This window comes from Agelaius tricolor, unplaced genomic scaffold (assembly GCF_023055355.1).
Source record: "Agelaius tricolor isolate 1412-34295 unplaced genomic scaffold, bAgeTri1.0.p SCAF_38, whole genome shotgun sequence".
NCBI classification, from domain to species: Eukaryota; Metazoa; Chordata; class Aves; order Passeriformes; family Icteridae; genus Agelaius; species Agelaius tricolor.
In genome coordinates, this window is record NW_027269298.1 from 1102071 (window position 1) to 1124818 (window position 22748).

General features: G+C 58.9%; 1 protein-coding gene across 1 annotated transcript; it reads left to right on the forward strand.

The window, feature by feature from the left end:
* Positions 1-290: 290 nt before the first annotated feature.
* NCS1 (neuronal calcium sensor 1) lies at positions 291-21792 on the forward strand. The gene is made up of 8 exons (XM_071454007.1): positions 291-678; positions 13617-13641; positions 15106-15244; positions 15717-15795; positions 15905-15993; positions 16283-16360; positions 16887-17003; positions 17648-21792. Exons 1-7 carry the CDS (start codon positions 615-617, stop codon positions 16983-16985), a joined length of 573 nt encoding a protein of 190 aa, XP_071310108.1. The 5' UTR covers positions 291-614; the 3' UTR covers positions 16986-17003; positions 17648-21792.
* The last annotated feature ends 956 nt before the right edge of the window (positions 21793-22748 follow it).

A 22748-nucleotide genomic window follows, 5' to 3' on the forward strand; every position in this document is an offset into this window, starting at 1 on the left:
CTGGAGGTGTTGATGTCCCACCAAGGTCACCCCCAGACGCTGAGCTCAGCCTCGCTCCAGGCTCCGTGTTCTCCTCTTCTCCTCATCCCCTTCTCCCCATCACCCCCGCAAGCAGGACCCCGATTCCCGACATTTCCCTCCGAGCGTTTCCGCCGATCCCCGCGGGGCGGCTCGGGGGTGGGGGGGGTTTGGAATCCCCCTCCCTCCGGGGTCCTCCCGCCTTTGGCAGCGGCGGGGCCGTGCCGGAGCCCCCTCCCCATCGCCATCCCCATGGCGCTCCCGCAGCGCGGGGCGGGGCGCGCCGCCCCCCCGCCCCTCCGCGCCCCCGCGGCCGCTCCGCGCCCGGCGGCGGAGGGCGGGGAGGGCGCGTGGAGCCGGGGACACGCACACGGACACGCACACGGACACGGACACGCACACGGACACGCACACGCAGCGCGGCCCCGCAGCGCGGCTCTGCGGCCAAACCCCGCCAACAAAGACCCCTCCGCCCCCCTCGCCGCCGCCCCCCCGGGATGTAGCCGGGCCGGGAGCCCCAGCGAGGCAGCGGCCCCGCCGCTCCGTGCCCCGCAGCGAGGCCGGGAGGCGGCGGGCTCACAGGCGCTGCCGCCACCATGGGCAAATCCAACAGCAAGTTGAAGCCTGAAGTTGTGGAAGAGCTGACCAGGAAAACGTACTGTGAGTGCCCGGGGGCTGCCGGGGGGATGCCGGGGGTGCGATGGGATCCGCGCTGCCGCCGGGTCGGTGCCGCGGCGAGCGGCGGCTCCTGCGGGGCCGCTCCCGGGGAGGGCGCAGGCTCGGCCGGGCTTTGTTGGAAGAATTCAGGGATTGGCCTGGGAGGAGGAAAAAACCCATAAGGCAGCAGAGACGCGGAGAGGGGCAGCGAGCCAGGGGAACGCGCTGTTTTTTTACAAAAACCATCGTCCGTGGCCTATTTCTGAGCCTCCGGGAACGGCGGGGCCAGGGCCGCATCCTGCCCGCCCGCGGCGCCCAGCGGAGCATCGCGCCCTCCCTCGCCGCCCCCTGGCCCTGCCCCGAGCATCCTTCCCCGGGCTGCCCGGGCCCCGGTAGCCAGGGCCCGCCGCGGGGGTTGTGGTGCCCGCGCTGCCTCCCCGGAGCCCGGCAGCAGCTCCCGGAGCAGGGTGTCGAGCCTCTGGGTGCCTTCCAAAGTTTGGGTGCGTTACTTGGAGGGGTTCCCTTTGTTATTGCGCTCTGAAGTGGAGAGAAGAGCCCGACACGGGCGAGTTCGATATTTATCTGAGTATCTCAGTATCGGTTTAATAACCTGATTTTCTGAACGAGTGGCTTTCCCGTCTGGACCTCCACCGTAATCTAATTAAATTGGCTGGTGCCTCAGCCATCCAGTTTTAGAAAAATCATTTTTTTTCATGAAGGATGCACAAAGGAAACAAAGGCTTTGGTGGCTCAAGTTTGCCTCCCCGCTTGCAGGTCGCAGATATTCCCCAAACGTGCAGCAGACCTGCGAGCTCTCCCCTCTGTCATTGCTGCAGTCCCACGGCAGCGCTTACCCAAAAAGGCAATAGATTAGGATGCAGCAAGTTCTCCCATATGGAGAAGAGGCAATTCTGGTGCATTGCACAACCCTACACGCGGGGCTGCTCTCTGCCTGGCACCGCCGGCGGGAGGAGGGCAGGTGCCGGGGGCATGTCCGCAGTGCCAAGCCGGGCGTGATGGGAGGAGAGGTTGGGGTACCCTGGCTGGGCTTCCTCAAAGTGCTCGGGGGGAGGGAGCCGTGAGAAGGTGGCGGTGCCAGGTGGGCACAGCCCCCGCTGGAGCTGAGCTGGGTTTGGTGTCCTCACTGCAGCTGTCGCCCACGGCGAGTGCAGCCGCGCCGGGCCAGGTGCCGGCAGCGCTGTGCTGCAATCCCCGCTCCCTGTGCGGCCGCTGTGCCGAGCTGGTCTCCGATGGAGAGGGATCTGGGAACTGCCAGCCCCAGCACAGCCCTGTCTGCTGGGGATCTCCTGTGTGCTGGCCTTTCTGCACACCTGGGGCGGCTCCCCTGCCCAGGAAGGTGCTGACACAGGGCACACAGGCAGTGGTGCCCCATGTATCACGTGCAGCCAAAGCCAGTCAAACACAGCGCTGGTGAAACCAACATCTTTGGGCACAGGGATGTCTCTTTGCTGGATAAGGCCAGCAGGTCGTTGCTTTTTTGAATCACTTCATTCCCAACTTTCTGCTCCTCTCTTCTGGGTGCCCTCCCCCTTCTACTGCACCCTTTCCAAGAAAGACTGTGGTCCTCTGATCCCTCCCTCAATGAGTTTCCAGTCTGTTTGGAGCTTTGCCTGCCTGCTCTGGACCTCTCACTGCCTCTTTTTAAGGATTCCTGTACCTGTGCAGCTGAGGCAGCAGCACCCAGCAGCACATGGCCTTTTGCATGGCTGGAGTCTGGTGCAGCATCCCAACGTGCCCCAGCAGTATGTGGCTGGTGTGTGGTGCCTGTCAGGGAGAGCTGTCACTAATTCCAGGGCCTGTTTGTTGAGCTCTGCTCATTCCACCTCTTGTCTCTGGGATTAATTACTTTTGCTGTGAGCCTCTGCCCCTTCTCTGCAGCTGTCAAGGCAAGCGTGCATTCCCTTGTCTGGTGAAGGCTTTGCAGGGCCCTCCCAGGCACGGCTGAGAGCCTCTGGTTTATCTTCAGACCATGGGAGATTGGAAAGATACCAATTTCCTTCTGTGTTTTGGGGAAGCCAGGCAGAGGAGAGGCAGGTAGGAGGGCAGGGCTGTGCTGAGTACAGTGGGAGGAACTGATCCAGGCCCCTGTGCTGTGGCTGGTGGAACAGCTGGAGCAGGGGACACACAGATCCATGGCCTGCTCAAGAATTTCTGGGGGCCTGCTTGGAAAAGGTTTTTTTTTTCCACAGCATGTTGGTATTTAGGCTCAATTCTGGCAGACACGAGAGCATCCCTGGCCTGTGCTGCCTGTCCCATGTCCTGCCACATTGCTGAGCAAGTGCTGTCCCTGCCTTGTGTGTGGTGCTGCTCCTGCTGGTGCTATAGCACATCTGGGCAGATGTCTCTAGCAGCCCAAACTGATGGGAGCCTGCATTTGTCTCAGGGAGGTTCCTGTGGCAGCGTGGGCTGTGCCTGTGGTACGTGAGGGCTTCTCCCACGCTGGGATTTCCTTCCATTGCATCATTTTCTGTTTGTATGGATTTCCACACAAAACAAAGCAAATACCAAAAAGCCCCCTCTCAGTTCTGCAGGATCAGAGGGAAATGTCACTCCCTCTCTCTGACCCACATGGTTTTTCTGCTAATTTATCTCATCCATGGGACACAGAGGATATCTGCTTCCCCTTGGTGCTCTTCAGGGCCTGGTGGCTTCTTGTGTCCCTTGTCCCCTCTGAGCTCTCCATCTCCTATTTGTGGTGTTTCTCTGGCCTTGCCTCAGCTGCAGCAATCCTGGGAAGAGCAGGAGGTGGGAGCAGCCAGGAGAGGAGCAGGGGAAGGCTCAGGTGCCAGGGCAGCTGTGGGCAGGGAGGTTGAGCTGAGGATACTGCAGGGCAGCCATCAGCGGCCTCTGTGAGCTCTGAGAAATGTTTTCCTGTGTGCATTCAGAGCAGGTCGTCCCAGGCCCTGCTGGGAGCTGGACATGGAAAGGCAGGAGCCTGGAAACCTCATCCCTTGGCTCCCCTCCCCACTCTGCTCCTGACTTCCAGTGCTGGGGGCCAGATTTTAATGGCACTTGGACACCTAAAGGCGCAGAAGGGCTTCTTTGAAGGGCTGGCTGCCCAAGTCCTGTTGGGTTGGACCCATCTCCGTGTGCCTTTCTGTGTCTCTGGGCACCTGAGTGCCCAGGAATACCTGGCAATGCCAAGCTCCACCGTCTGCCAGGCTGCAGGGCTGTTTAACCCTCCTTGGAGACCAGGCTGGTGCCACACAGGAGCGTGCAGGAGAAGTCAATGTGGAGTGATAATAATACCGAATAATAAACTATGTAATTCTTTGTGCTTTCATAGACATTAAAAAGTGCTTGATAATAATTAATTTATTAATCCTTCTGATGCCTCTTTGGGGTAGCTCAGAGATGCAGTTTGCTGGTGTGTCCCAGGAGGTCCTGAGACTTGAAGGAGCCACCATCCTCCCTGGATCACATCCTCTTCCATGGGGATTTAAACCTGAGCTTAACTTGGGCCAGGTGCTCACGGCTTAAGGCCATAATGGTATTTGGGATTGTGTTTAAGAACCTTGTGGGGCCACGGTCAGAGGGTTCTGCTCAGCTGGAGATTTATGAAGGTCCTGAGGTGTGGCTGCAGCCCGAATGAAGTTGTGGGAGCACAAAACATGTCCTGGGTGGAAAGGACTTGGTGTGGGGAGAGAAACTGGGAGAGAAACACAGTTCTGAATGTCCCTACTCACAGCAGGCCAGGAACCCTTAAAACCATGAAGCAGTCTTAAAAACGTGCACTTGTTTCAGAAGAGCACCTTTTAGCTCTTTTTTCCCAGTCATTTTGGGGAAGATTGGCTTTCAGGGTTCCCTTTACACAGCTGTTGCCCGTGTCCAGACCTAGCTGAGCGTTATTTTTGAGGCTGCAATAGCTGAGCAATCAGGCATGCTCAGAGCTCTGCCGGTGCAGCAGCGTGGCTCTGGGGCCAGGCTGGGGTCAGGATGGTTGGGGATGCTGCTCCTGGTGCTCCTGAGGCCACAGTGGGGCTCGGGTGAAGGTGTGGGAGCCACAGTGAGGGTGCCAAAATGACAGCCAGGCTGCAGAGTGGGTGCGAGGAAGATGCTCTTTTCCCAAGAACCGCATCCCACCCACTGTGATCTATTTTGTGGATTTTCAACTCACTCCAGCATCATCATTTTCTGCTCTTTCACAATAAGCCACAAAATTGGCTCCATTGCTCGACAGTAATGCAGGGAATTAAAGGGCATTAGTTTAAGAGCAAACTATAAACATACTGATTTGTAGTTACAGGGGAATATGGTGGCAGGTGGAATTCTCTGGGAAAGGAGAGGAAATTCTACGATTGCAGCAGTTTTCAGCCAGGAAAATGGATTGGTTCCTTGCTGGCTGAGCCAGGCTGGGGCTTTGCTCCATCGTGCCACCACAGTGCTGAGGAAATGTGCTGGCTGGGGCAGTGGGCAGGAGCAGAGGAGGGACCTTGGTAGCTCCCCCCACTGCTGCTGGTTTATTTTTAGCCTCCAAAGTGTTTGGCCCCAGGCTCTGGGTATCTCTGCCAGGTTGGTTTGTGTTGAAATCCCTCCTGTTGCTCATCCAGCAGAAAGCAGGGTGAGCTGGCCAGGTGGCCACAGACCCATTACCCTCAGTGGCAAAGGCTGGGTGAAATTGTCGCTGTGGGTGACTTTTAACAGGGCTTGGAGTGACAGGACAGGCAGGAATGGCTTCAAACTGACAGAGAGCAGGGTTAGATGGGATATCAGAAAGAAATTCTTCCCTGTGAGGGTGGTGAGGCCCTGGCACAGGTTGCCCAGAGAAGCTGTGGCCGCTCCATCCCTGGGAGTGTTCAAGGCCGGGTTGTTTGGGGCACTGGGGCAGAACAAGGGGCAGGAGGTGCCAGAGGGATGCCCAGGGGCTGGAGTTTGTTTGGGGCCTGGTTTTGCTGCAGCCAGAGCTGTGAAGGGGTTTGCTGTGGTGCAGGTTCACTGCAAGGTCGATGTGGACCTGCTGGGCTGCCTCTGGAGGACTCTGGTGCTCTGGAGGCATCTCCAGCTCCTTCTCCAAGGCAACCCCAACCTGCTCCCAGTGAATCCAACCCAGAGCATCCCACGTGCCCATGGACCTGGGGCTCCATAGGGAGATGCAAACAAAACAAGTTTTAGGGTTTCAGAAGCAAGTTTTGAGGAGTGCCTGCAGTCTCTGGGAGGTTCTTGCAGTGCCAGGGTGGGCAGGGGGAGCCATGACCGACACCCTGAGGGTTTCCTCTGCGGCAGAGCAGAGCAGCCGTCCCCGCCAGCCACGCCGGCTGCTGCTGCTGCTCCAGCATCACAAGAATCACATTTCATTTATCCCCTGACATGTTAATGGATCTGCTTAACCACTCTCCTGACCTTTGCTGCTGCCGCTATAATTAAGGTTGTGAAACAAGAAGCTCTGAAGGCATCAAAGGAAGCGGCTGCTCCAGGGAGGAGCCTCTGGGCACGCTCACTCTGATAGCGGGGTGACATTTGGGGGGTCGCATTGTTCCTCCTTCCCCTCCTTGTTCTCCTGGATCTTCCAGGGAGCTGGATGTAAGGGAAGCCAGGGTTCATGCCCTGGGCAGGGGTGGCCATGGGGGCTCAGCCCCAGGGCATGGTCTGTGCAATTCCATCACCGTCGCTGCCACGGGCTCCCCAGCCTGGTGCTGCCAGCACAGGGCTCCCTCCCCACACCTCCTGCTGGAAGCAGGGCTGCCTGTGCTTCATCCACCTGCAGCATCTTCTGATCGATGGCTGGACCTGGTGGAGCTGCTCTGGGTCTCTGTGTGCCCCCTCAGTGCACAGTGATGCCTGCAAGAGACCAGGAGGGCAGCGGAGGTGGCCCTGCTGCCAGCAAGGCTTTGCCTTGAGCATCCTCCTGACCTTCCCATGGCTCCAGGGAGTGATGGCTGAGCCAGAGGCACTTCCTTCCTACTGCCCACACTGGTCTAGAGGGGAGTTTTCTCCCTGGCCAGGGCAGGAATTGTTCCTTGGGTTGGAGATGGCACCTTGGACTGCCAGAGCACACTGAGATCCCTGTGGCCAAGGGATGGATGGATTTGAGCAGATGGCAGGACACAGCTGCCCCTGGATGGCTGGGCAGAGGGGCTGCTCCATCCCTGCTCCCAGCAGCACTGGGAACCCTCTGCCCCTCCAGGCATTGCTGTGTTGGCTCGTGGGGAAGCTGGGATTCAACCCTGGGATAGACCTGCCCCAGCCACCAGCTCCTGCTGTGGGGGTGCTTCAGCCTGATTCATCATTTCCAAATGAAGGCACTGTCTTTGCCCTTCCTCTCCTGCCTTTGCTTCAAAGAACAACTTCTGCTTTTTCCCTAAACCCAATTTCCAAAGCCTAATTTCGGGCCCTTAAATATTTAATAAAGTCTAAAAAGGATTTCAGCTGCATATTGGCTTTCCTGTTGGTACCGGCCCCAGGGGAGATGAGAGCTGCTCATGGACCTGTTTATCCAGCCTGGGAGCAAGGCAGACCACTAATGGCAATGCTGGTGAGGAGGGTGCCAAACACCCTGGTGCTGCTGTGAGCATTGCTCCGTGGCCCAGAGTAACAAATGACACCAATAACTCTGTCAGGCTCGAGCTCAAATGTCTTGGAGGCTGTCGAGGTGCTGGTGATGCCTGTGTCTGATGGGGAGAGAAAAGCTGGGATGGGGATGTCCCACTGTGACAGGCAGGCAGCCCTGGCTGTGTTGGGGGCTGCTCCCAAATCCCTTGGGGATGTTGCAGGGATGAGCTCCCACACAGGGACACCCCAGTGTGTGGGTGATATCCCAGGAGCAGGGATGGGCACAGGGGTGAGCTGGGGAAGCAGTGGCTGGGGCAAGCTGGGAGCAGAAGAAAATGACATCAGTCACATTCCAGCAACAGCTGTTTGCATGGGGGTGACCCTGGTGCCACAGTCATGTTTTACTGCCTCTGCCCCAGAGCTGTCCATGGCAGCAGGAGCAAAGCCCAGCCAGGGGTGGTGTGGTGGCCCCAGAGCTGGCAGAGATCACAGGACTAGGACATCATTAAGGAATTCAACCTGAATTTTAAGGAGACCACATCATCACGACCAAACTACCCAAATTTCCGAAGTGCTGATGTGTGGTGTATCCTAAAAGTTACTGTCATCAAACAGGGACCTGAGTGAGCTCTGAGTGCCCCAGGATGGGCTGATGGACAGTCCCAGGAGAGGACTGAGCCCCTGGCAGCCTGCAAGAGTTCACCCCTTCCCTCCACCACCATGCAGCTCCCGTGGGCACTGGGCTCTGTGCTGGGGCTTGGTGCTGGAACTGGGGCAGTGCACTGGGAGGAACCTCGTGCCAATGCTCAGCTGTCCCTGAGTGCTTCCCCCTGACTGCCCAAACTGCACAGAGCCACCTGACAGCCCAGGCTGCCAGAGGTGACCCCAGCCAGGCCTGGCATGCAGGGCATCTTGCTCTCTCTGCAGGGAGGTGCCCCAAACCAGACAATTTTGGGGGCTGGATGAAGTCCCCAGTGCTGCACTCACCTGCAACTGCGGCTGCCATGCTCTTGGCTGAGTGATTTGTAGGGACAAGGCCTGGAGCTGGGAATGGCCCCTGGGGCTGGGATGTGTTTGGCCCAGGTAACTCACTCTGCAGAGCCAGGGCTGGCCCTGGGTCCCTGTGTCCAAACCGACGGGACCTCGCTGTGTCCCTGCTTGCAGGTGTGAAATCTGCACCGAGTGCCTGCTGTACCGAGCTCTGGCCACTCTGAGGGGCCAGAGGCGAATTCTGCAGGGGCTGTTCAGACCCTGATGCTGGCTCTGTGATCCCGGGGCTGGAGTGCAGCCGGGTGAGCACACACACGCAGCCGGGCCGGGCGGGAGGGAGCGGGGCGCTCCTAATGGGTCAATATTAACATTGGGATGGTGCTGAGAGTGCAGTTCGTGTCAGACTGACGCTCAGAAAATTCTTAAATGTGTGTTTCGGCGGGACGAGGGGCGGAGTGCGTTGGGCATGAACTGCAGCGTGTGCGGGGCTCAGCCCGCAGCTCCCGGGGGTTTTACCCGTGAGGAGCCGCATGAGCACCCCGGGCTCATCAGCATCGGCCCGATTGATTCACGCATGGGCGCCCAATTAACACACACATGAGCGCACAATTAATAATTTGCATACGAGCACCCAGCTGGATTTATGCATGGCTGCCCAGCGAATTCCCGCTGGATCGCTCCGTGCATGAGCGCCCCGGCTGTTGATGCATGAGTGCCCAATTAATTGGCGCACGTGGCTGCAATTAGCTCACGCCTGAATGTCCAATTAATTCATGCATGAGCACCTGATGCATTCACACCTGAGTGCCCAATTAGTACGTGCACAAGTGTGTTATCTCCTAATTACACTAATTTACACATGAGTGCCCAATTAGCTCACGCAGGAGTGCCCAGCGAACGGACGTGCGACTGCTGAATTAATCCGTGCATGAGCGCTCCGGGAATTCATGAATGCCCAAAAAAATGGATGCATGAGCCCCCAGCTGGTTCGTGCATGAGCAGCCCTTGCACTCTCGCTGCAGCACCCGGGCAGTTCATGCATGAGCACCCAATTAGTTCACCTAGAAGCACCCACATAATTTATGCACGAGTGCCCAATTAGTCCACGCATGATCTCCCGCTCTGTTTTTGCATGAGTGCCCCTCTGGCTCAGGCATGGGTACCCACTTAGTTCGTGCATAAATGCCCCATTCCTTCACGCCTGAGCACCCATTGTGGGTGTTTGATTTCCCCCGGCCTGGGCACTGCTCTGAGCACCCAGAGCCGGTTTAGGCAGCCCCAAACCGATGGGAGCCCCATCCTGGGGTGGTGCTCCGGCTCCCCCAGACTGGGATGCCCGGGGACCCTGTGAAGGAGCCACAGCAGATCCCTGGGGGAAATCAATGCCACGGGACTGCCCCTGCCATGACCCAGTGTGCGGTGCTGGCACAGCCCATGAGCTGGCATAGTTGCAGTGCCCTGTGGTGGTGAGGGAAGCACTTTGTGCCTGGAAATAATTAACCGGTTTCTCTGATAAGGCTGCGGTGCCCACGGCCCCGCGCGATCAGGGGGGCAGCTGGGGCAAGGGGGGACGTGTGGGGGCTCAGGGGAGACTCCTCACTGCTGCTGCGTGGGGACGGTGCTTGCTGAGCCTTCGGGAAGCCAAACCTGCGCCAGCACAGGGCCGTGCCCTTGGTTTTGGCACACGGGGCTGAGCCGAGTGTGCACAGCCCTGCTCAGGGTCCAGCCCTGCGGCCGCGGCCAAACCCCTGCCCTGCACACAGGGGAAGGGATGTCAGCACAAACCAAGCCCCTGGGAGGCTGAAACATCACATCACCTCATACATCCCACCGTGACCAGGGGTTCCTGAACCATTTGAATCCAGGTTCCTCCCGCCCCGTCCCCGCCGCGGTCCAGCGAGCTCCCTGCGGCAGGGCGACGGATGGGGATTTGCAGTCCCGGGTCCCTCCTCTCCTCTCTGCCTGGAAAACACAAATTAACAGGCTTGAGCACTGATTAACCAGAGCTGATTCTTGCTGCAGTGGCAGCTGGGCGGTGGGAGGAGAGGGGGCCCGCGGAGGGCGGGTGGTGACGGAGCTGTCACTCCTCGCCTGTGCCCCTGCGATTGATGGAGAGGTGGGGGGGAGAGTCAGGTACCGGCAGCTGCGGGGAGGGGGCTGGGGGCTGCTCCGAGGCTCTGCCCCTCTGCGCTGTGTGAGAGACGCCGAAACCTCCCCCCCTGAGGTGGGATAGGAAAGGAACCGCCCGGCGAAGAGAGAGGGCCCTTGGACGGGGTTTGGCCGTGTGGGGCAGCTCCTGAGCTGCTCTGGGTGCCTGTCCCTGTCCCTGTCCCCGCTCCTGCCCTCACAGTCCCGCTCCCTCCCGTTCTTTGCCCGGTGCCGCCGCTGCCGAGCGGGGCTGAGCGCTCAGGCCGGCGCCTGCGGGGCGGCGCTGGGGCTCCCGGCTCGGCGATGCCTCTTCCAGAGCTGCGCTTCATAACAAACGATAACGCTCTGCCTTTATTTAGCGCCTTTCATCCCCGAGGAGCCCGGGGCACGCTGCTACTAACGAGCTGCTACGTGCATTATTTATAGCCCGACCCGGAGGGCCCCGGAGCGCGGCACGGCGGCTGAGCCCGGCCCTGGCTCGGGTGGGACCGGGCCCTGCTCCGGTGGGACCCGGCCCTGCTCCGGTGGGGGGCTCTGGGGGGCTGCTGTGGGTCACCCCCTTGTTCTGGGGGGCTGCTGTGGGTCACCTCCTTGTTCTGGGGGATCGGGGGTGCGCCTGGCCGAGGTTTATAGGGCTGAGAATTGATGTGTGTGGGCTCAGCAGTGATCGGTGCCGCGGGAGGGAAATGCAGCACAGGGAGTGCCTGTGAGCCCGGCTGGGCAATGCAGGGCAGAGGGACAGCCCTGTCCCCGCCCTGTCCCCGCTCTGTGTCCTCTGTCCCCAGCCTCGGGACAGCCACGCACGCAGCAGCGTCTCCCCAAGGCTTTTGTGGCTGCACATCGAGCATCAGCATTCCTAATCGGTGCCACTCGGAGTGTGACCCCAGCAGGGTCGGAGTGGCTGGGAGGTGGCAGCCGGGAGGTCCTGGATCCATCGCGGCAGGTGCAGGGGGCAGGTACTGCTCAGCCACTGCCCCAGGGCTGGGTGTTCCTGCCCTGGGAACGCTCTTCCCCTGCTCAGACGGGAGGTTTGGTGGCAGTGGAGGGGCGAACCCAGAGCTGGGTGATTTTCCAAGGGCTGGGAGATGAGGCCACGCTCCCGACAAACCCCACGGATTCCCCAGCACACAAAGCTGGAGGAGAGGCAGCGGTGCCAGTGTGCTGGGGGAGGGATGGGGCTCCGTGTGGCTCCATGCCAGGATGCACATTAACAATTCCCTCCTCGGGAGCCCTGCGCTGATTCCCAGCCTGGCACCTGAACGGTTCCCCCCGTCGGAAAAGCCTCTCCTGGGAGCATCACACATCTCCTGCGGCACGAGGGGAGCTGGCTCCGGCCCTCCCTCCCGAGCTGTCATTACCAGCATCTCTCCCGAACTAAAAAAAGCACCAATTTCTTAATTGTTTCCTGGTGGAGTTGAAAGGCAGCTCCCGGGCCCAAAATAGCACGGTGGGGGAAAAGCAGCCGAACAAGAGAGAGCAGAAGGCGATTTGCCTGGAGGGGCTGAGCCGAGCTCTGACTGCAGCCCCGGCTGCTGCTGCCGCGCGTTTTGCCTGCCCTGAGGGCTCACCCTCATCCTCCTCCTTCCACCTGCCCTCCTTGGTGCTCGTGGGTGTTTGGGCCTGCAGAGCTGGTGCCTGGGGCATCCCCTGGGCATCCTCAGGGTGGAGGTCGCGCTGTTGTCTCAATGCAGGTGTGTGCAGGGAGGTCCGTTCCTGCTGGAGATGTCACTCAGCATCTCTCTTTTGAATGGATGCTTCTGTGCAACCTTTTTTTGGGTTTTTTTGGGATGGGGAAATCTCTTGGAACTGCTGTGATTGATGTTTTAGCCCACCCCAGCTTGGCTGCTGGATGCAGCGTGTCCTTCCTGCCTCCCTCCTGCCCAGAGACTGCTGTGTGCCCAAACCAAACAGCCTCCAAATCCCTCCTGTGACACTGCCAAAGCCCTCCACGTCCTCCATCCCAGATGCTGAGCATCCCTGTGCCTGTGTCTCCTCTCCTGGGGAGCTGCTGTCCAACACTCCGTGGTGCTGCAGTGGGTGCTGCTTTGGCTGAACCCCAGGGGAAATGGGGAATTCAAGGCTCTGTCCCTCCAGCAACCCCTGTGCTGGGATGGAGGGACCCTCCAACGCATGGGGACAGCCTTGGGCACCGAAATTCCTGCTGGCAGGGGTGCTGGAGCCAGAATCCAGCTGGTGGCGAGGTGGGGGCCGCTGTGTGCCCTCCCAGCCACCCCAGTGCTGCTGCCCCAGCCCTCACCTCGGAGCTCTGCACCTTCTGCCGGGCACGTTACAAATCTTCCTGATGGAAAATTGCTTTCTTTATTTTTCTTGCCATCCAAGGTAATTGGCATCTGTTGGTGTGGCTTCGCTCTCTATTTTTATCAGCCGTTTGCACATTGACATCTCCACTCGCCTCATTATCCCCGCGCCTTTCAGACCCGCGGCTCTTTTGTCGCTATTTAGATGCAAAGGAAATGACAAAAGAGGCCGTTCCCCCCTGTGCCCACCTGCTGGCACCTGGCTCCCCGCTGTGGGGAGGCTCAGGCACAGCTCCTGCACAGGGACACGCAGTGACAAGGGCCAGCCCCCGCCCAGCACCCCTCAGAGCCTTCCCTCTGCTGAGGACATTTTTCATCTCAGCAGCTTCACCCATGGCTGGGGACACTTGGGGTTGCCAGTGCTGTCTGGTTGCTAGCTTGTTGTATTTTGGGGGTTTTTCCAGAGCCCTGTGTGCTGGGATGGGTTTGAGGATGTTTCTCCAGGGACATCTGGTACCTGGGGGGGTGCCAGCCCTGGGGCTGTGCCTGTGCCCACCTTCAGTGTGTCAGGGCCAGGCAAGTCCCTTCCCTGAGCCGCCTCCGGGCAGATGTTCTGCCAGATGTTTTCAGGCATGTTTTGGCTCTGGGAAGATGAGGCAGCAGGGCCAGATCCTCCCCAGGCATGATCAGCTTCTCCCCTTCATGTTCCTTCGTGGTTCTGCACTCCCTGAGCACAACGTAAAACATCTTGGGAGTCTCCCTGGTTTTTGGGGTCCCCAGCACCTGCAGCCTTGGCCCCATGGACCACTGGGCTGGCCCAGGCTGTGCCTCAAAAGCAGTTTCTGCCACATGGGGAAAATTTGGCAGCTCATGGAGCCAGTGAGCCCTGGGACATTCCCCAGGGAATTCATTGTTGGGAACCCCAGAGCATTCCCCAGGGAATTCACTGATGGGCAGTGCAGAGGAGCAGCTGTCACTGCAAAAGCACTAAATTTCTGTCTCTTTTTTTCTCTTTTCTCCTGTTTTCTCTCGCAGTCACAGAGAAGGAGGTGCAGCAGTGGTGAGTGCCCTTCCTGGTGGTGAGCTGGCTGGGGCATGGGGCTGTGGGCAGGGGACAGGAGCTGGTGGCACTCAGCCACCCCACTGGCTGGGCAGGGCGGGACATGCAGGAGGTGTGGGCAGGTGCACCTGCATTGGGGTGCAGGTGCTGCCTCATACAGGGGAGAGCAGAAAATAGAGGGGTTTTCCTTGCACACCCTGCACAGGGGCTGGGTTCTAGTGGCTCTTCCCTCCCCATGTGAGCAGCCAAAGAGCGTGGGGACATGGGGACTGTCCAGCTGGTGACCTGGTGCAGGAGGCTGGTGCTGTCCCTTTGGCAGCAGAGGCTGTCAGGGGTAGGATCCACAGTTTCTCACCAGCAGCACGCTCTCACTCCGTCCCCTCCGCCCCACCGAACACAGCGCCCTAGAAAAGCCACTGCTTCCCTTTCATCTCCCTATCCCACCAGTCAAGGTTTGCTTTCTTTATGTCTCTCTCTCCTCCTTCCCCCCCACCCGGTGAGTCATAGCTGCAGCAGATGAAGAAGATGTCACCGCCACTTCGCTTTCCCACCTCGCCACCCCCTTCCCCTCCTCCTCCAGCCCTTGTCCCGCTGCAGCGGGCGCCTGACAGATCTGGGAGAGGTGTTGCATAATATCCACGTACCCCACGTGCTGCCCATGTGGTCCCACATGCTCCCTTCGTGCTCTCTGCGTGGTGCCCACACCCACAGAGCCACCGAGCCCCTTCCCTCTGGCTCAGCTGCACTTTCCAGCAGCCAGGTCCAGCCTGGAGCTGGCACCAAGGGCTTTTTGGGGTGGTAAAGCATTGATGGGTTTTGGAAGTGACCTGGGCTGTGCCATCTGAGGACACAGGAACCTCGCTGTGTGCTCCAGCTCCTCTGAGCAGCTTTCATTTGTGGTTGTGCAAAAATTATCACAGAATATCCTGAGCTGAAGGGACTCACAAGCATCAGCATAAATCCAACTCCCGGTCCTGCACATCCCAAGAATCCCATGTGCCTGCAAGAGTTGTCCAAACACTTCTTGACCTCTGGCAGGCTTCCCTGGGGAGCCTGTTCCAGTGGCCAAGCACCCTCACAGAACTCAGTGGTCACTGTGCCATTGTTTTTTGCCAGGGCACGGCTGCAGCGTGGCATCAGTGCCAGTCCTGGCTGGGCATTGGGTCCCTGTCACCTCCCATGTCCCAGTGTTCAACACCAGCCTGGCTGTGGCCCCTGTGGGCTGGCAGCAGGCTGGGGCAGTGCAGTGGGCATCACTTGGTGTCACTGGTGCCACTCACTGCTTGTCCCCTCTGCCACCCTCACTGTGGTGCCCACAGGGCTGGGATGCTGTGGGTGGCTGATGGGAGTGACACAGGGACCACCTGGGGACCTTCCCAGCTCCAGCCCATTGCAGCACTGGGGAGAGCCTCCCAAATCAGTGGGGAGGCCCTCCTGGGCCCATGCTGTGCCCTCCATCCTCAGGTACAAGGGCTTTATCAAGGACTGTCCCAGCGGGCAGCTCGATGCCGCCGGCTTCCAGAAGATCTACAAGCAGTTCTTCCCCTTCGGAGACCCAACCAAATTTGCCACCTTTGTTTTCAATGTCTTCGATGAGAACAAAGTAAGTCTGGGATCCAGAGGCTGGGTCCAGTGGGGTCAGGGCTGGGCTTGTGGTGATGGTGGGATGGGTTTGGGATGTGTCTGCCTGGCACTGGAAGAGCAGAATATTCCAGTGCTTTCCACCATGCTGGGGTGTGAAATTGCAGCAGCACAGCTGGAGCAAGCCCCTGTGCTTATTTCAGCTGGGGAGAATCATGTGGGGAAGGGCAATGGAGTGGCAAAGCAGGAAAGGAGAAGTGGTGTTCTGGTGTTCTGACAAAAGCCCATTCCTGTGGTGCCCCCTGCATTCCAGAGCTGCTCCTGCTGGGATGTTCTGAGCCCTGGATCGCAGTGCTGGGGATAAACGTGCATCACTCCTCCCTCCCTGCTGCCTTTTAGGATGTGCCCCCCAGAGGGGATCCATGGGCAGGGAGGGCTTTGCTGGGCAGGAGTGGCTGCAGCAGCCTGACCCCTCCTTTCCTTTGCTCGCCCAGGATGGGAGGATCGAGTTCTCAGAGTTCATCCAGGCGCTGTCAGTCACCTCCCGGGGCACGCTGGACGAGAAGCTGAGGTGTAAGTGCTCCCCGGGGGCTGCTGGTGGGCTCAGCCCCACCAGGGTGCTGGGATGTGCGTCCAGGGTGGGGCCACAGTCCCAGCCCCTCGGGGCTGCTCTGTCTCACAGGGGCATTCAAGCTGTATGACCTGGACAATGATGGATACATCACGAGGAACGAGATGCTGGACATTGTGGATGCCATTTATCAGATGGTGGTAAGAGGGGCAGGGGGGGCACGGGGCAAGCAGTGCCTGCTGGGCTGGAGCTCAGCTCTGTGGGAATGCTGAAACAAACACCCCCAGTTCCTTCCTTGGCCTTTTTTGGTGGGGGGTTGTGGCCATCGTGGCCAGGGCAGTGTCTGGATCTGGCTGCTGAGGGTGGTTCTGGTGCCAGTGTTGTCCCCTTGCACCTGTCCTGATGTGTGTGGGGACAATCCTCGCCTGGGGACACCCTCCAGGCAGGGCACAGGTGGGTGTGTGACCTGGTCCTGTCCTGCTGCTGCAGGGGAACACAGTGGAGCTTCCTGAGGAGGAGAACACGCCAGAGAAGAGGGTGGATCGGATTTTTGCCATGATGGACAAGGTGAGGATGCTTGAAGGTTTTTCCCCTGTGGTCAAGGGATTTAGGAGGTGCTGTGGGTCCCTTTGCTGCATCTTGGCTCCTGCAGGTGCCTCCTTGTCCCACCAACACAAGATCTCAGCTGCTGCCAAGGTCACTGTGGAATACCCACATCCCTCTGAGATCCCTGCATCCATTTCAGGGTCACTGTGGGACACCCACATCCCTCTGGGATCCCTGCATCCATTTCAGGGTCACTGTGGGACACCCACATCCCTCTGAGATCCCTGCATCCATTTCAGGGTCACTGTGGGACACCCACATCCCTCTGGGATCCCTGCATCCATTTCAGGGTCACTGTGGGATACCCACATCCCTCTGGGATCCCTGCATCCATTTCAGGGTCTCCAGGGTGGCACTGTCCCCTCCATGGGTGACTCAGTGGGGAAACTGAGGCTGAGGCAGCGGAGTGGGGAGGGTGTGTGGGCTGGTGTGGACAGGCTGGGTGCTCAGCTGGGTGGAGCAGTGCAGTAACAGGAGCGTTTTGCAGAATGCAGACGGGAAGCTGACGCTGCAGGAGTTTCAGGAGGGCTCCAAGGCCGACCCCTCCATCGTGCAGGCGCTCTCCCTCTACGATGGGCTCGTATAGTCCCGGGGCCGAGTGGCGGTGAGTGCAGCACTGGGGGCTCCAAATCCCCCATCCCACCTGCCCCAGCATGGGCAGCTGATTCTCCTCTGCTGAGGCACCAAAACGTGGAAATCCCCCCCAAATCCAGCCAGGGGGAATGTTGCCCCCATTCTGATGAGTTTCTCTCCGTATCACAGAGCCCCCTCAGACCTCATCCCATGGAGATGGAAATGTTTGCCTGCAGCACAGCTCGTGCCCTCACCGGCTGATGTGGCTGCACAGGAGGCAGGGAGGCAGCTGGCGTGCTGGGGGCATGGGGACACTCCAGAGACTGATTATATTAAATGGTTTATTTATCTTATATCTTATTATATTATGCCCTGGAGCTGGTTTGGCACGGCAGTGCCAGGGACACTGGTTCACAGCATCATACAGGTGCTGGGCTGAGCATCCCGTGGTCCTCGCTGTGCCCTGTGGAGCTGTGCAGAGTCCCTTGGAGTGTTTTTGCTCATCACAGTCCAGGAGTGCCTTGGGGGTGGGATGTTTTTAACCCCACTGGAGTTTCGAGATTTTCAATACCTATTCTGCTTCTGGCTTTGCCCTTCCAGCTGCGCTGAGATGGCCACAGGGAATTTCTGGCCATGCTTCTCACCCCGTTTCCCTTCTCCCCCCCTCTCCTGCAGATGCCTGGGGGAAGATGCTCTCCGTGCCATCCGACCACCGCCGTGCGAAGCTTGCCTGTCCCTCCCGGCCTCCCTTTCTGTCCTGCGAGCGAGGAGTGCCCTCAAAGCGCGAGCTCAGCCCCCTCTCTGCACTCTGAACCAGCCGCTGCCATTCGCCAAACTCCGCTTTTCCCAAACGCTCCCCGCGCCAGACCCGGGTCTGAGCGGCAGCGCAGAGCTCGGGGCCGGGGAGCGCTGGAGCATCGCCGCGGGCAGAGCCCCCTCCCGGCCTCCGGGCCCCTCTGCTCCCTTTTCCCCACATTTCCGGACGGGACCGCGGATGCGCCGGCGGGGAGGAGCCCGAAGGTACCGGGGACGGCCGGGGAGGCACCGACGGCGATGGGGAACAGAGTCCTGGCGTCACCCACGACGCCGCTGACAGCCCGGCTCGGCTCACTAGGGATATATATTATATTATTATTTTATTTTTTCTGGTGAGACAGTATTGTGCTTTTTTGGTTTGGTTTTGTTTTGTTGGTTTTTTGGTTTTTTTTTTTTCCCCCTTCGGTGGAAAAAGTGAGGCTTTTTTTTATATGCCTATCTCGACGATCGATATCCTTATTTATTTGTTGTAAATGTTGCTGCTGTGTTTTGTCTCTCATGTGTGTGTCCACCCACCCAGGTGAGGATTTGTAAGGTTTACATGCTCGTACACTATTGCGGGGACCCGGGAGCCTGCAATAACAATGAAGCCAAAAATCTGCCTTCCCCCCTCTCCTCCCACCCCTCATATCCCAAGCTCCGTGGGCTGGCTGCTGTTTGGAGGGGATGCTGTAGCTTCTTTTCCTCTCCCTGTTCCCGTGTTCCCTGCATTTTCCTGTTCACCCTTTGGGGGCTCAGTGAGGGCTCACTCAGCCCAGCCTCTGAGCAGACCAAGCTCCATCCCTCAGCTGGGCAGGGTGAGGAAACTGCTGGGCACCAGAACATCCCTATTTCCTTCATTCCCTTCATTTTCTCACTGCATGAAAAAGTATTAATGGAGCCCAGAGTTGGGTTTTGCTTTCAGGCAGATTCCTTTGCTGTGTTCTGCTTTGCAAACGGTGGGAAGCTCTTTGGTGTGCTGGAGGGGCAGCCTTGCTCTGCCTTGCTCTGTGCTCCCCTCCCAGCTGGGACAGGGTGACAGGGAGTGCCAGGCTGGGCTGAGCACAGCTCAGGGTTTCTCCTTACCCCACCACTCCCACAGGACGTGGGAGGTTTTGCTGTGACCCCAAACGGAGCCGCTTGCACCCGGCTTGGAGGAGGCAAAGGGCTGGGAATTTACACCTGGGGACACTGAGCTGCACCTCAGGCCTGCAGGGCCTCTCCAAACTCCATCAGCACCCAGCACCCCTCTGGGATGTGCCCCCAGCTCGGCCCCACCAGCACCCACACCGTGGGGCGCAGTTGGCATCTCTGCTGGAGAAAGGAGAGATGTGAAAAGGAGAGATGTGAAAAGGAGAGATGTGCATTCCCTCAGGAGCAGAGTGCAAGAAGCTTTTGGGACCCCTAAAGCCACACTGGGGCCTCACCCTTCCATCTCTGGCCCAGCTGATGGCAGCAGCATCTTCCCACCCAGCTGTGTCCCAGCTCCTGTGGCTAAGCCCAGACACAGGACTGTCCCCTGGCAGGGGAGGTGACATCTGCCTGTGGAGGACAGTGTGACAGCTGTCTCACCATGCAGGAGACAGGGCGGTGCCTCAGCATTCTCTGAATCCTCCTGGCATGGCAGGGACAGATGCCCCGGCCAAGGGATGCTGGTTCTTCACCATGCAGCCCCACTCCCCAGTTTTGGGATTTTGTGCTTGTGGTACTTCTTGATGCCCATAAAAAACCACCTCTCCCCGTCCCCAAGGAGACTGACCTCACATCCACGTGCAATATTTCTGCCTCTTCTGCAGTTCCTGCCCTGAGGATGCCCGTGTTTCACTGTGGGGGTGCTTCTGGAGGGTGTCCCTCACTCACTCCCATGGAAACCTCCTTCTCCTCGTTGCTCTGTGGCCAAAATGGAACTCTCTGGGGTAGGTTTTTGCAGTGCCTGCAACTTGTTGAATGCTCATCTGCCAGACTGGTCCCCTCCTGGTGCCAATCAATGTTCCCAATGAATGTGACACTGCTGTAATCACCTCTGCTGACGAATGATGGCCCCTGCCACGTTTGACAAAATTCCCAGGCAAAGGCAAACCTCATTCACTCTGACACTGTTCCCATGGAAAGCTTTTAGTTTTTGGAGGGCCTGTCATGGGTTGAGCTCCATCAGTGCCCACAGATGTGTCCCCAGGGGCTCAGCCCTGCCAGGGCTCTTGGCACACTGAGCGTCCCTGAGCAAAATGTTTTGCCCCAGTGTTCCCCCTTGGCTGTGGATTTGGGACCCTGGCTTGGAAGCTTCCAGTCCCACTTTTGGGGAGCACTGAGGGCCTCTGATTCCTCCTGACCACCCCCAGGATCTGCAGCCTCTTGGTATCACTGAGAATAAGGCTTGGAGCATCTTGTGCTTGGAAATGTTGGCCTTAACCTCCTCGTGCCTCAGTTTCCCCATCAGTGGAGTGGCTGGGGTGAACCCTCCCCCTCTGAAAGCAGTTTGGGGTCTGTGCCCTGGCAAGCACCAGTGCTGGGTACGGCTCAGGACTGTGGGCACAGGGCTTGGCAGGACCCACCGGGCACCAGGCACTGCAGAGCACCAGGAACAGTGCATGGAGCACTGGGTTTGTCAGTGAGTCTTTAATTCCAGCCTCGTTTTACACCTGCTCACGATGGAACAGGCAGCAAGCCCTGGTTTGTCTCTGTTTGTACTTGGGTTCCTGGTGCCTGTCCAAAATAGAGCCCTGGCCATGGGAAGGGGGCTCACAGCACAGCCAGGCAGAGGTGAGGCTCCAGCCCTGGTGACTGTGGCATGTGCCCCCTCTCATTTGTCCCTGTCAGTGTTGCCCCATTAAATGCCATGTCTGTACTTTCCTTTCTTTTCACTTTTCTGTCTGTGTGCTGACTGTTGCTGCTTTGTGTCCGTCTTTCCTTGAGCTCTGGGGCTGGGCTGGGCTGAGCTGTTTCCCCCAGAAGCAAGAACGTGGGAGGGGGCTCTGGGGACAAATTCCCCCCTGCCCTCTCCTCACAGCACAAACCAGGAGCCGAGAGAGAGAGAAGGGAAGGGTTTTTCCTCTGGAGCAGGCTGTTAATTAATGCAATTTATAACGAGACCAGGCTGGTCCCAGGAGCGCTCTCCACTGGGTTGGTGGAGGGGGGTGTTTGCTTATGGGGGACCCCAGACCCTGTTTGTGCCAGGTACCAGCTGCATCTCACCCTCCCTCACAGGAACAGATGCCTGTTGGTCCTTCCCATGCCATCAGGACACCACATTCCTGTTGGATGGAAGGCTGAGGCTGTGGCAATCCCAGCCCAGGCCACTGCTCCTCAGTGGGCAGGGATGCAGCTGCCCAGAGGGTGGAATTGTCTTGGAGTCTTGGGATGTGGATTTGAGCCCCACTTAGAGCAGGGCTGGCTTTGAAGCAGGGCCAGGCATGGCGTGGGGGCAGCTGAAATCACTGGCAGAGCTGCCCCCTTGCCATGGATTTAGGGTTGGGGGGTCATTTGGGATGGGTGGGTGACCTGCAGCCAGCTCACTGTCCCCGCCCAAGGAGGACATTGGGGGCATTTAGTGAGAGCATCTTTCACCTGTCCTCCCCAAGGGCATTGGAGAGGAGGGTCTGGCTGGGACAGCAGCGAGGGCTGAGGGCAAAGCAGGGAGCTGATGGCCCCATCAGTGCACAGTTTGGGGTGCAGCAGTTTTGGGGTCTCAGTTCCACATTTCAGCCCTGCCTATTCCAGCAGCGCTGCAGCAAAATCATCCTTCCCTTCTCTCTCTGCTCCCGTGGCCAGCAGCCCTGGGCTGGGTGCCCACAGGGGTGAGCCCTGCCCAGGGGGTGGCTGAGCCCTGGGCTGGGAAGCAGCAGCTCCAGCAAAGAGCCTTGTTTGTGGAGATGAAGCCTGTGTGTGTCTCGGCTTGCATGCCCCGCTGCCTTGTCTTGAGATGAATTCAAGAGCAAACCAAGCAAATGAAACAGTTTAATAACAGAACAAAACAAAACCCAGGAACTTTGTGACAGTGGAAATAAAAGCTTAATGACAGTAACGAAGTGGCGGTGGTCTGTGATGTGCTGTGGGATATGGGGGGATCATGGGGGTCCCCAAAGCTGCCCTGGCGCCTGGTGGGGCTGGGAGCTGAGCTGGGGGTGCCACTGTCCTGTCCCCAAGCACAGGTGATGGCACCAGCACAGGTGCAAATAGGGATGCCCTGGGCTCTGTGGGCAGGCACTGTGCCCACACCTGTGATGAGCTGCCAGGAATCAGCTCCAGGCACCCCATACACTGCTCCTCCCACCTCCTTTTACCCAGACACCGCTTTCCCTGCTGGGTCCCATCCTGACACAGTCCCTGCACCCCTTTTTCAATGAAAACACAGCCATGGGCCCTGTCCCTGTCCCCTCCGAGCCCCCTCATTGATGCAGAGGGCTGGGAGCCATTGGGTCACTTTGGCACACAGTGGCTGCAGAGGAATCTTGATCTGAATTTCCACAATTGCATCCCAGTGCCTGGATGTGCCCCTTGGCAGCCCCCTGCTCCTGGCAGGGCTCACAGGGGGCTCACAGCCTGGACTGGGCTCTCACGTGCAGTGCTGGCCATTCTGCTCTGCCAACTCTCCTGGAAACGAGCCCTGCGAGGCCTCCCTGGCAGCCACATCCCTGTGTCTGCTCCCCTAACGAGGCTGACTAATTGTTTTCAGGAGGCCAGAGGAGATGCCCTAATGGTCTGAACAAGGAGGCTGTGTTTGTGCAGGGGGTTTTGTGCAGGGGTGCTTTGAGCCAGCACATGGAGGGAGCTCCCAGGGATTCCTCCCCTGTGCCATGGAATGGGCAAGGACAGGCACAGGCTCCAAACCACGGTGGTTACCCAGAGTCTGTGCCTTAAACCCCAGCAGGGAAGGGGTTAAAGCCCAGCTAACAGGTGCCCCTGGGACTGGGAGCACTGGTGGGTGTGGGAAGGGCTGGCTGGGATTAATTTGGTGATGAGGAGAAGCTGTTGGGGGTTGGTT

Excerpts from the sequence above, each read along its gene's own strand:
- NCS1 (XM_071454007.1), top strand. The coding sequence starts at position 615 with ATGGGCAAATCCAACAGCAAGTTGAAGCCTGAAGTTGTGGAAGAGCTG. Across the intron at positions 15,245-15,716 it reads ATGTCTTCGATGAGAACAAA|GATGGGAGGATCGAGTTCTC; the intron begins GTAAGTCTGGGA and ends TTGCTCGCCCAG. Across the intron at positions 15,796-15,904 it reads GCTGGACGAGAAGCTGAGGT|GGGCATTCAAGCTGTATGAC; the intron begins GTAAGTGCTCCC and ends TCTGTCTCACAG.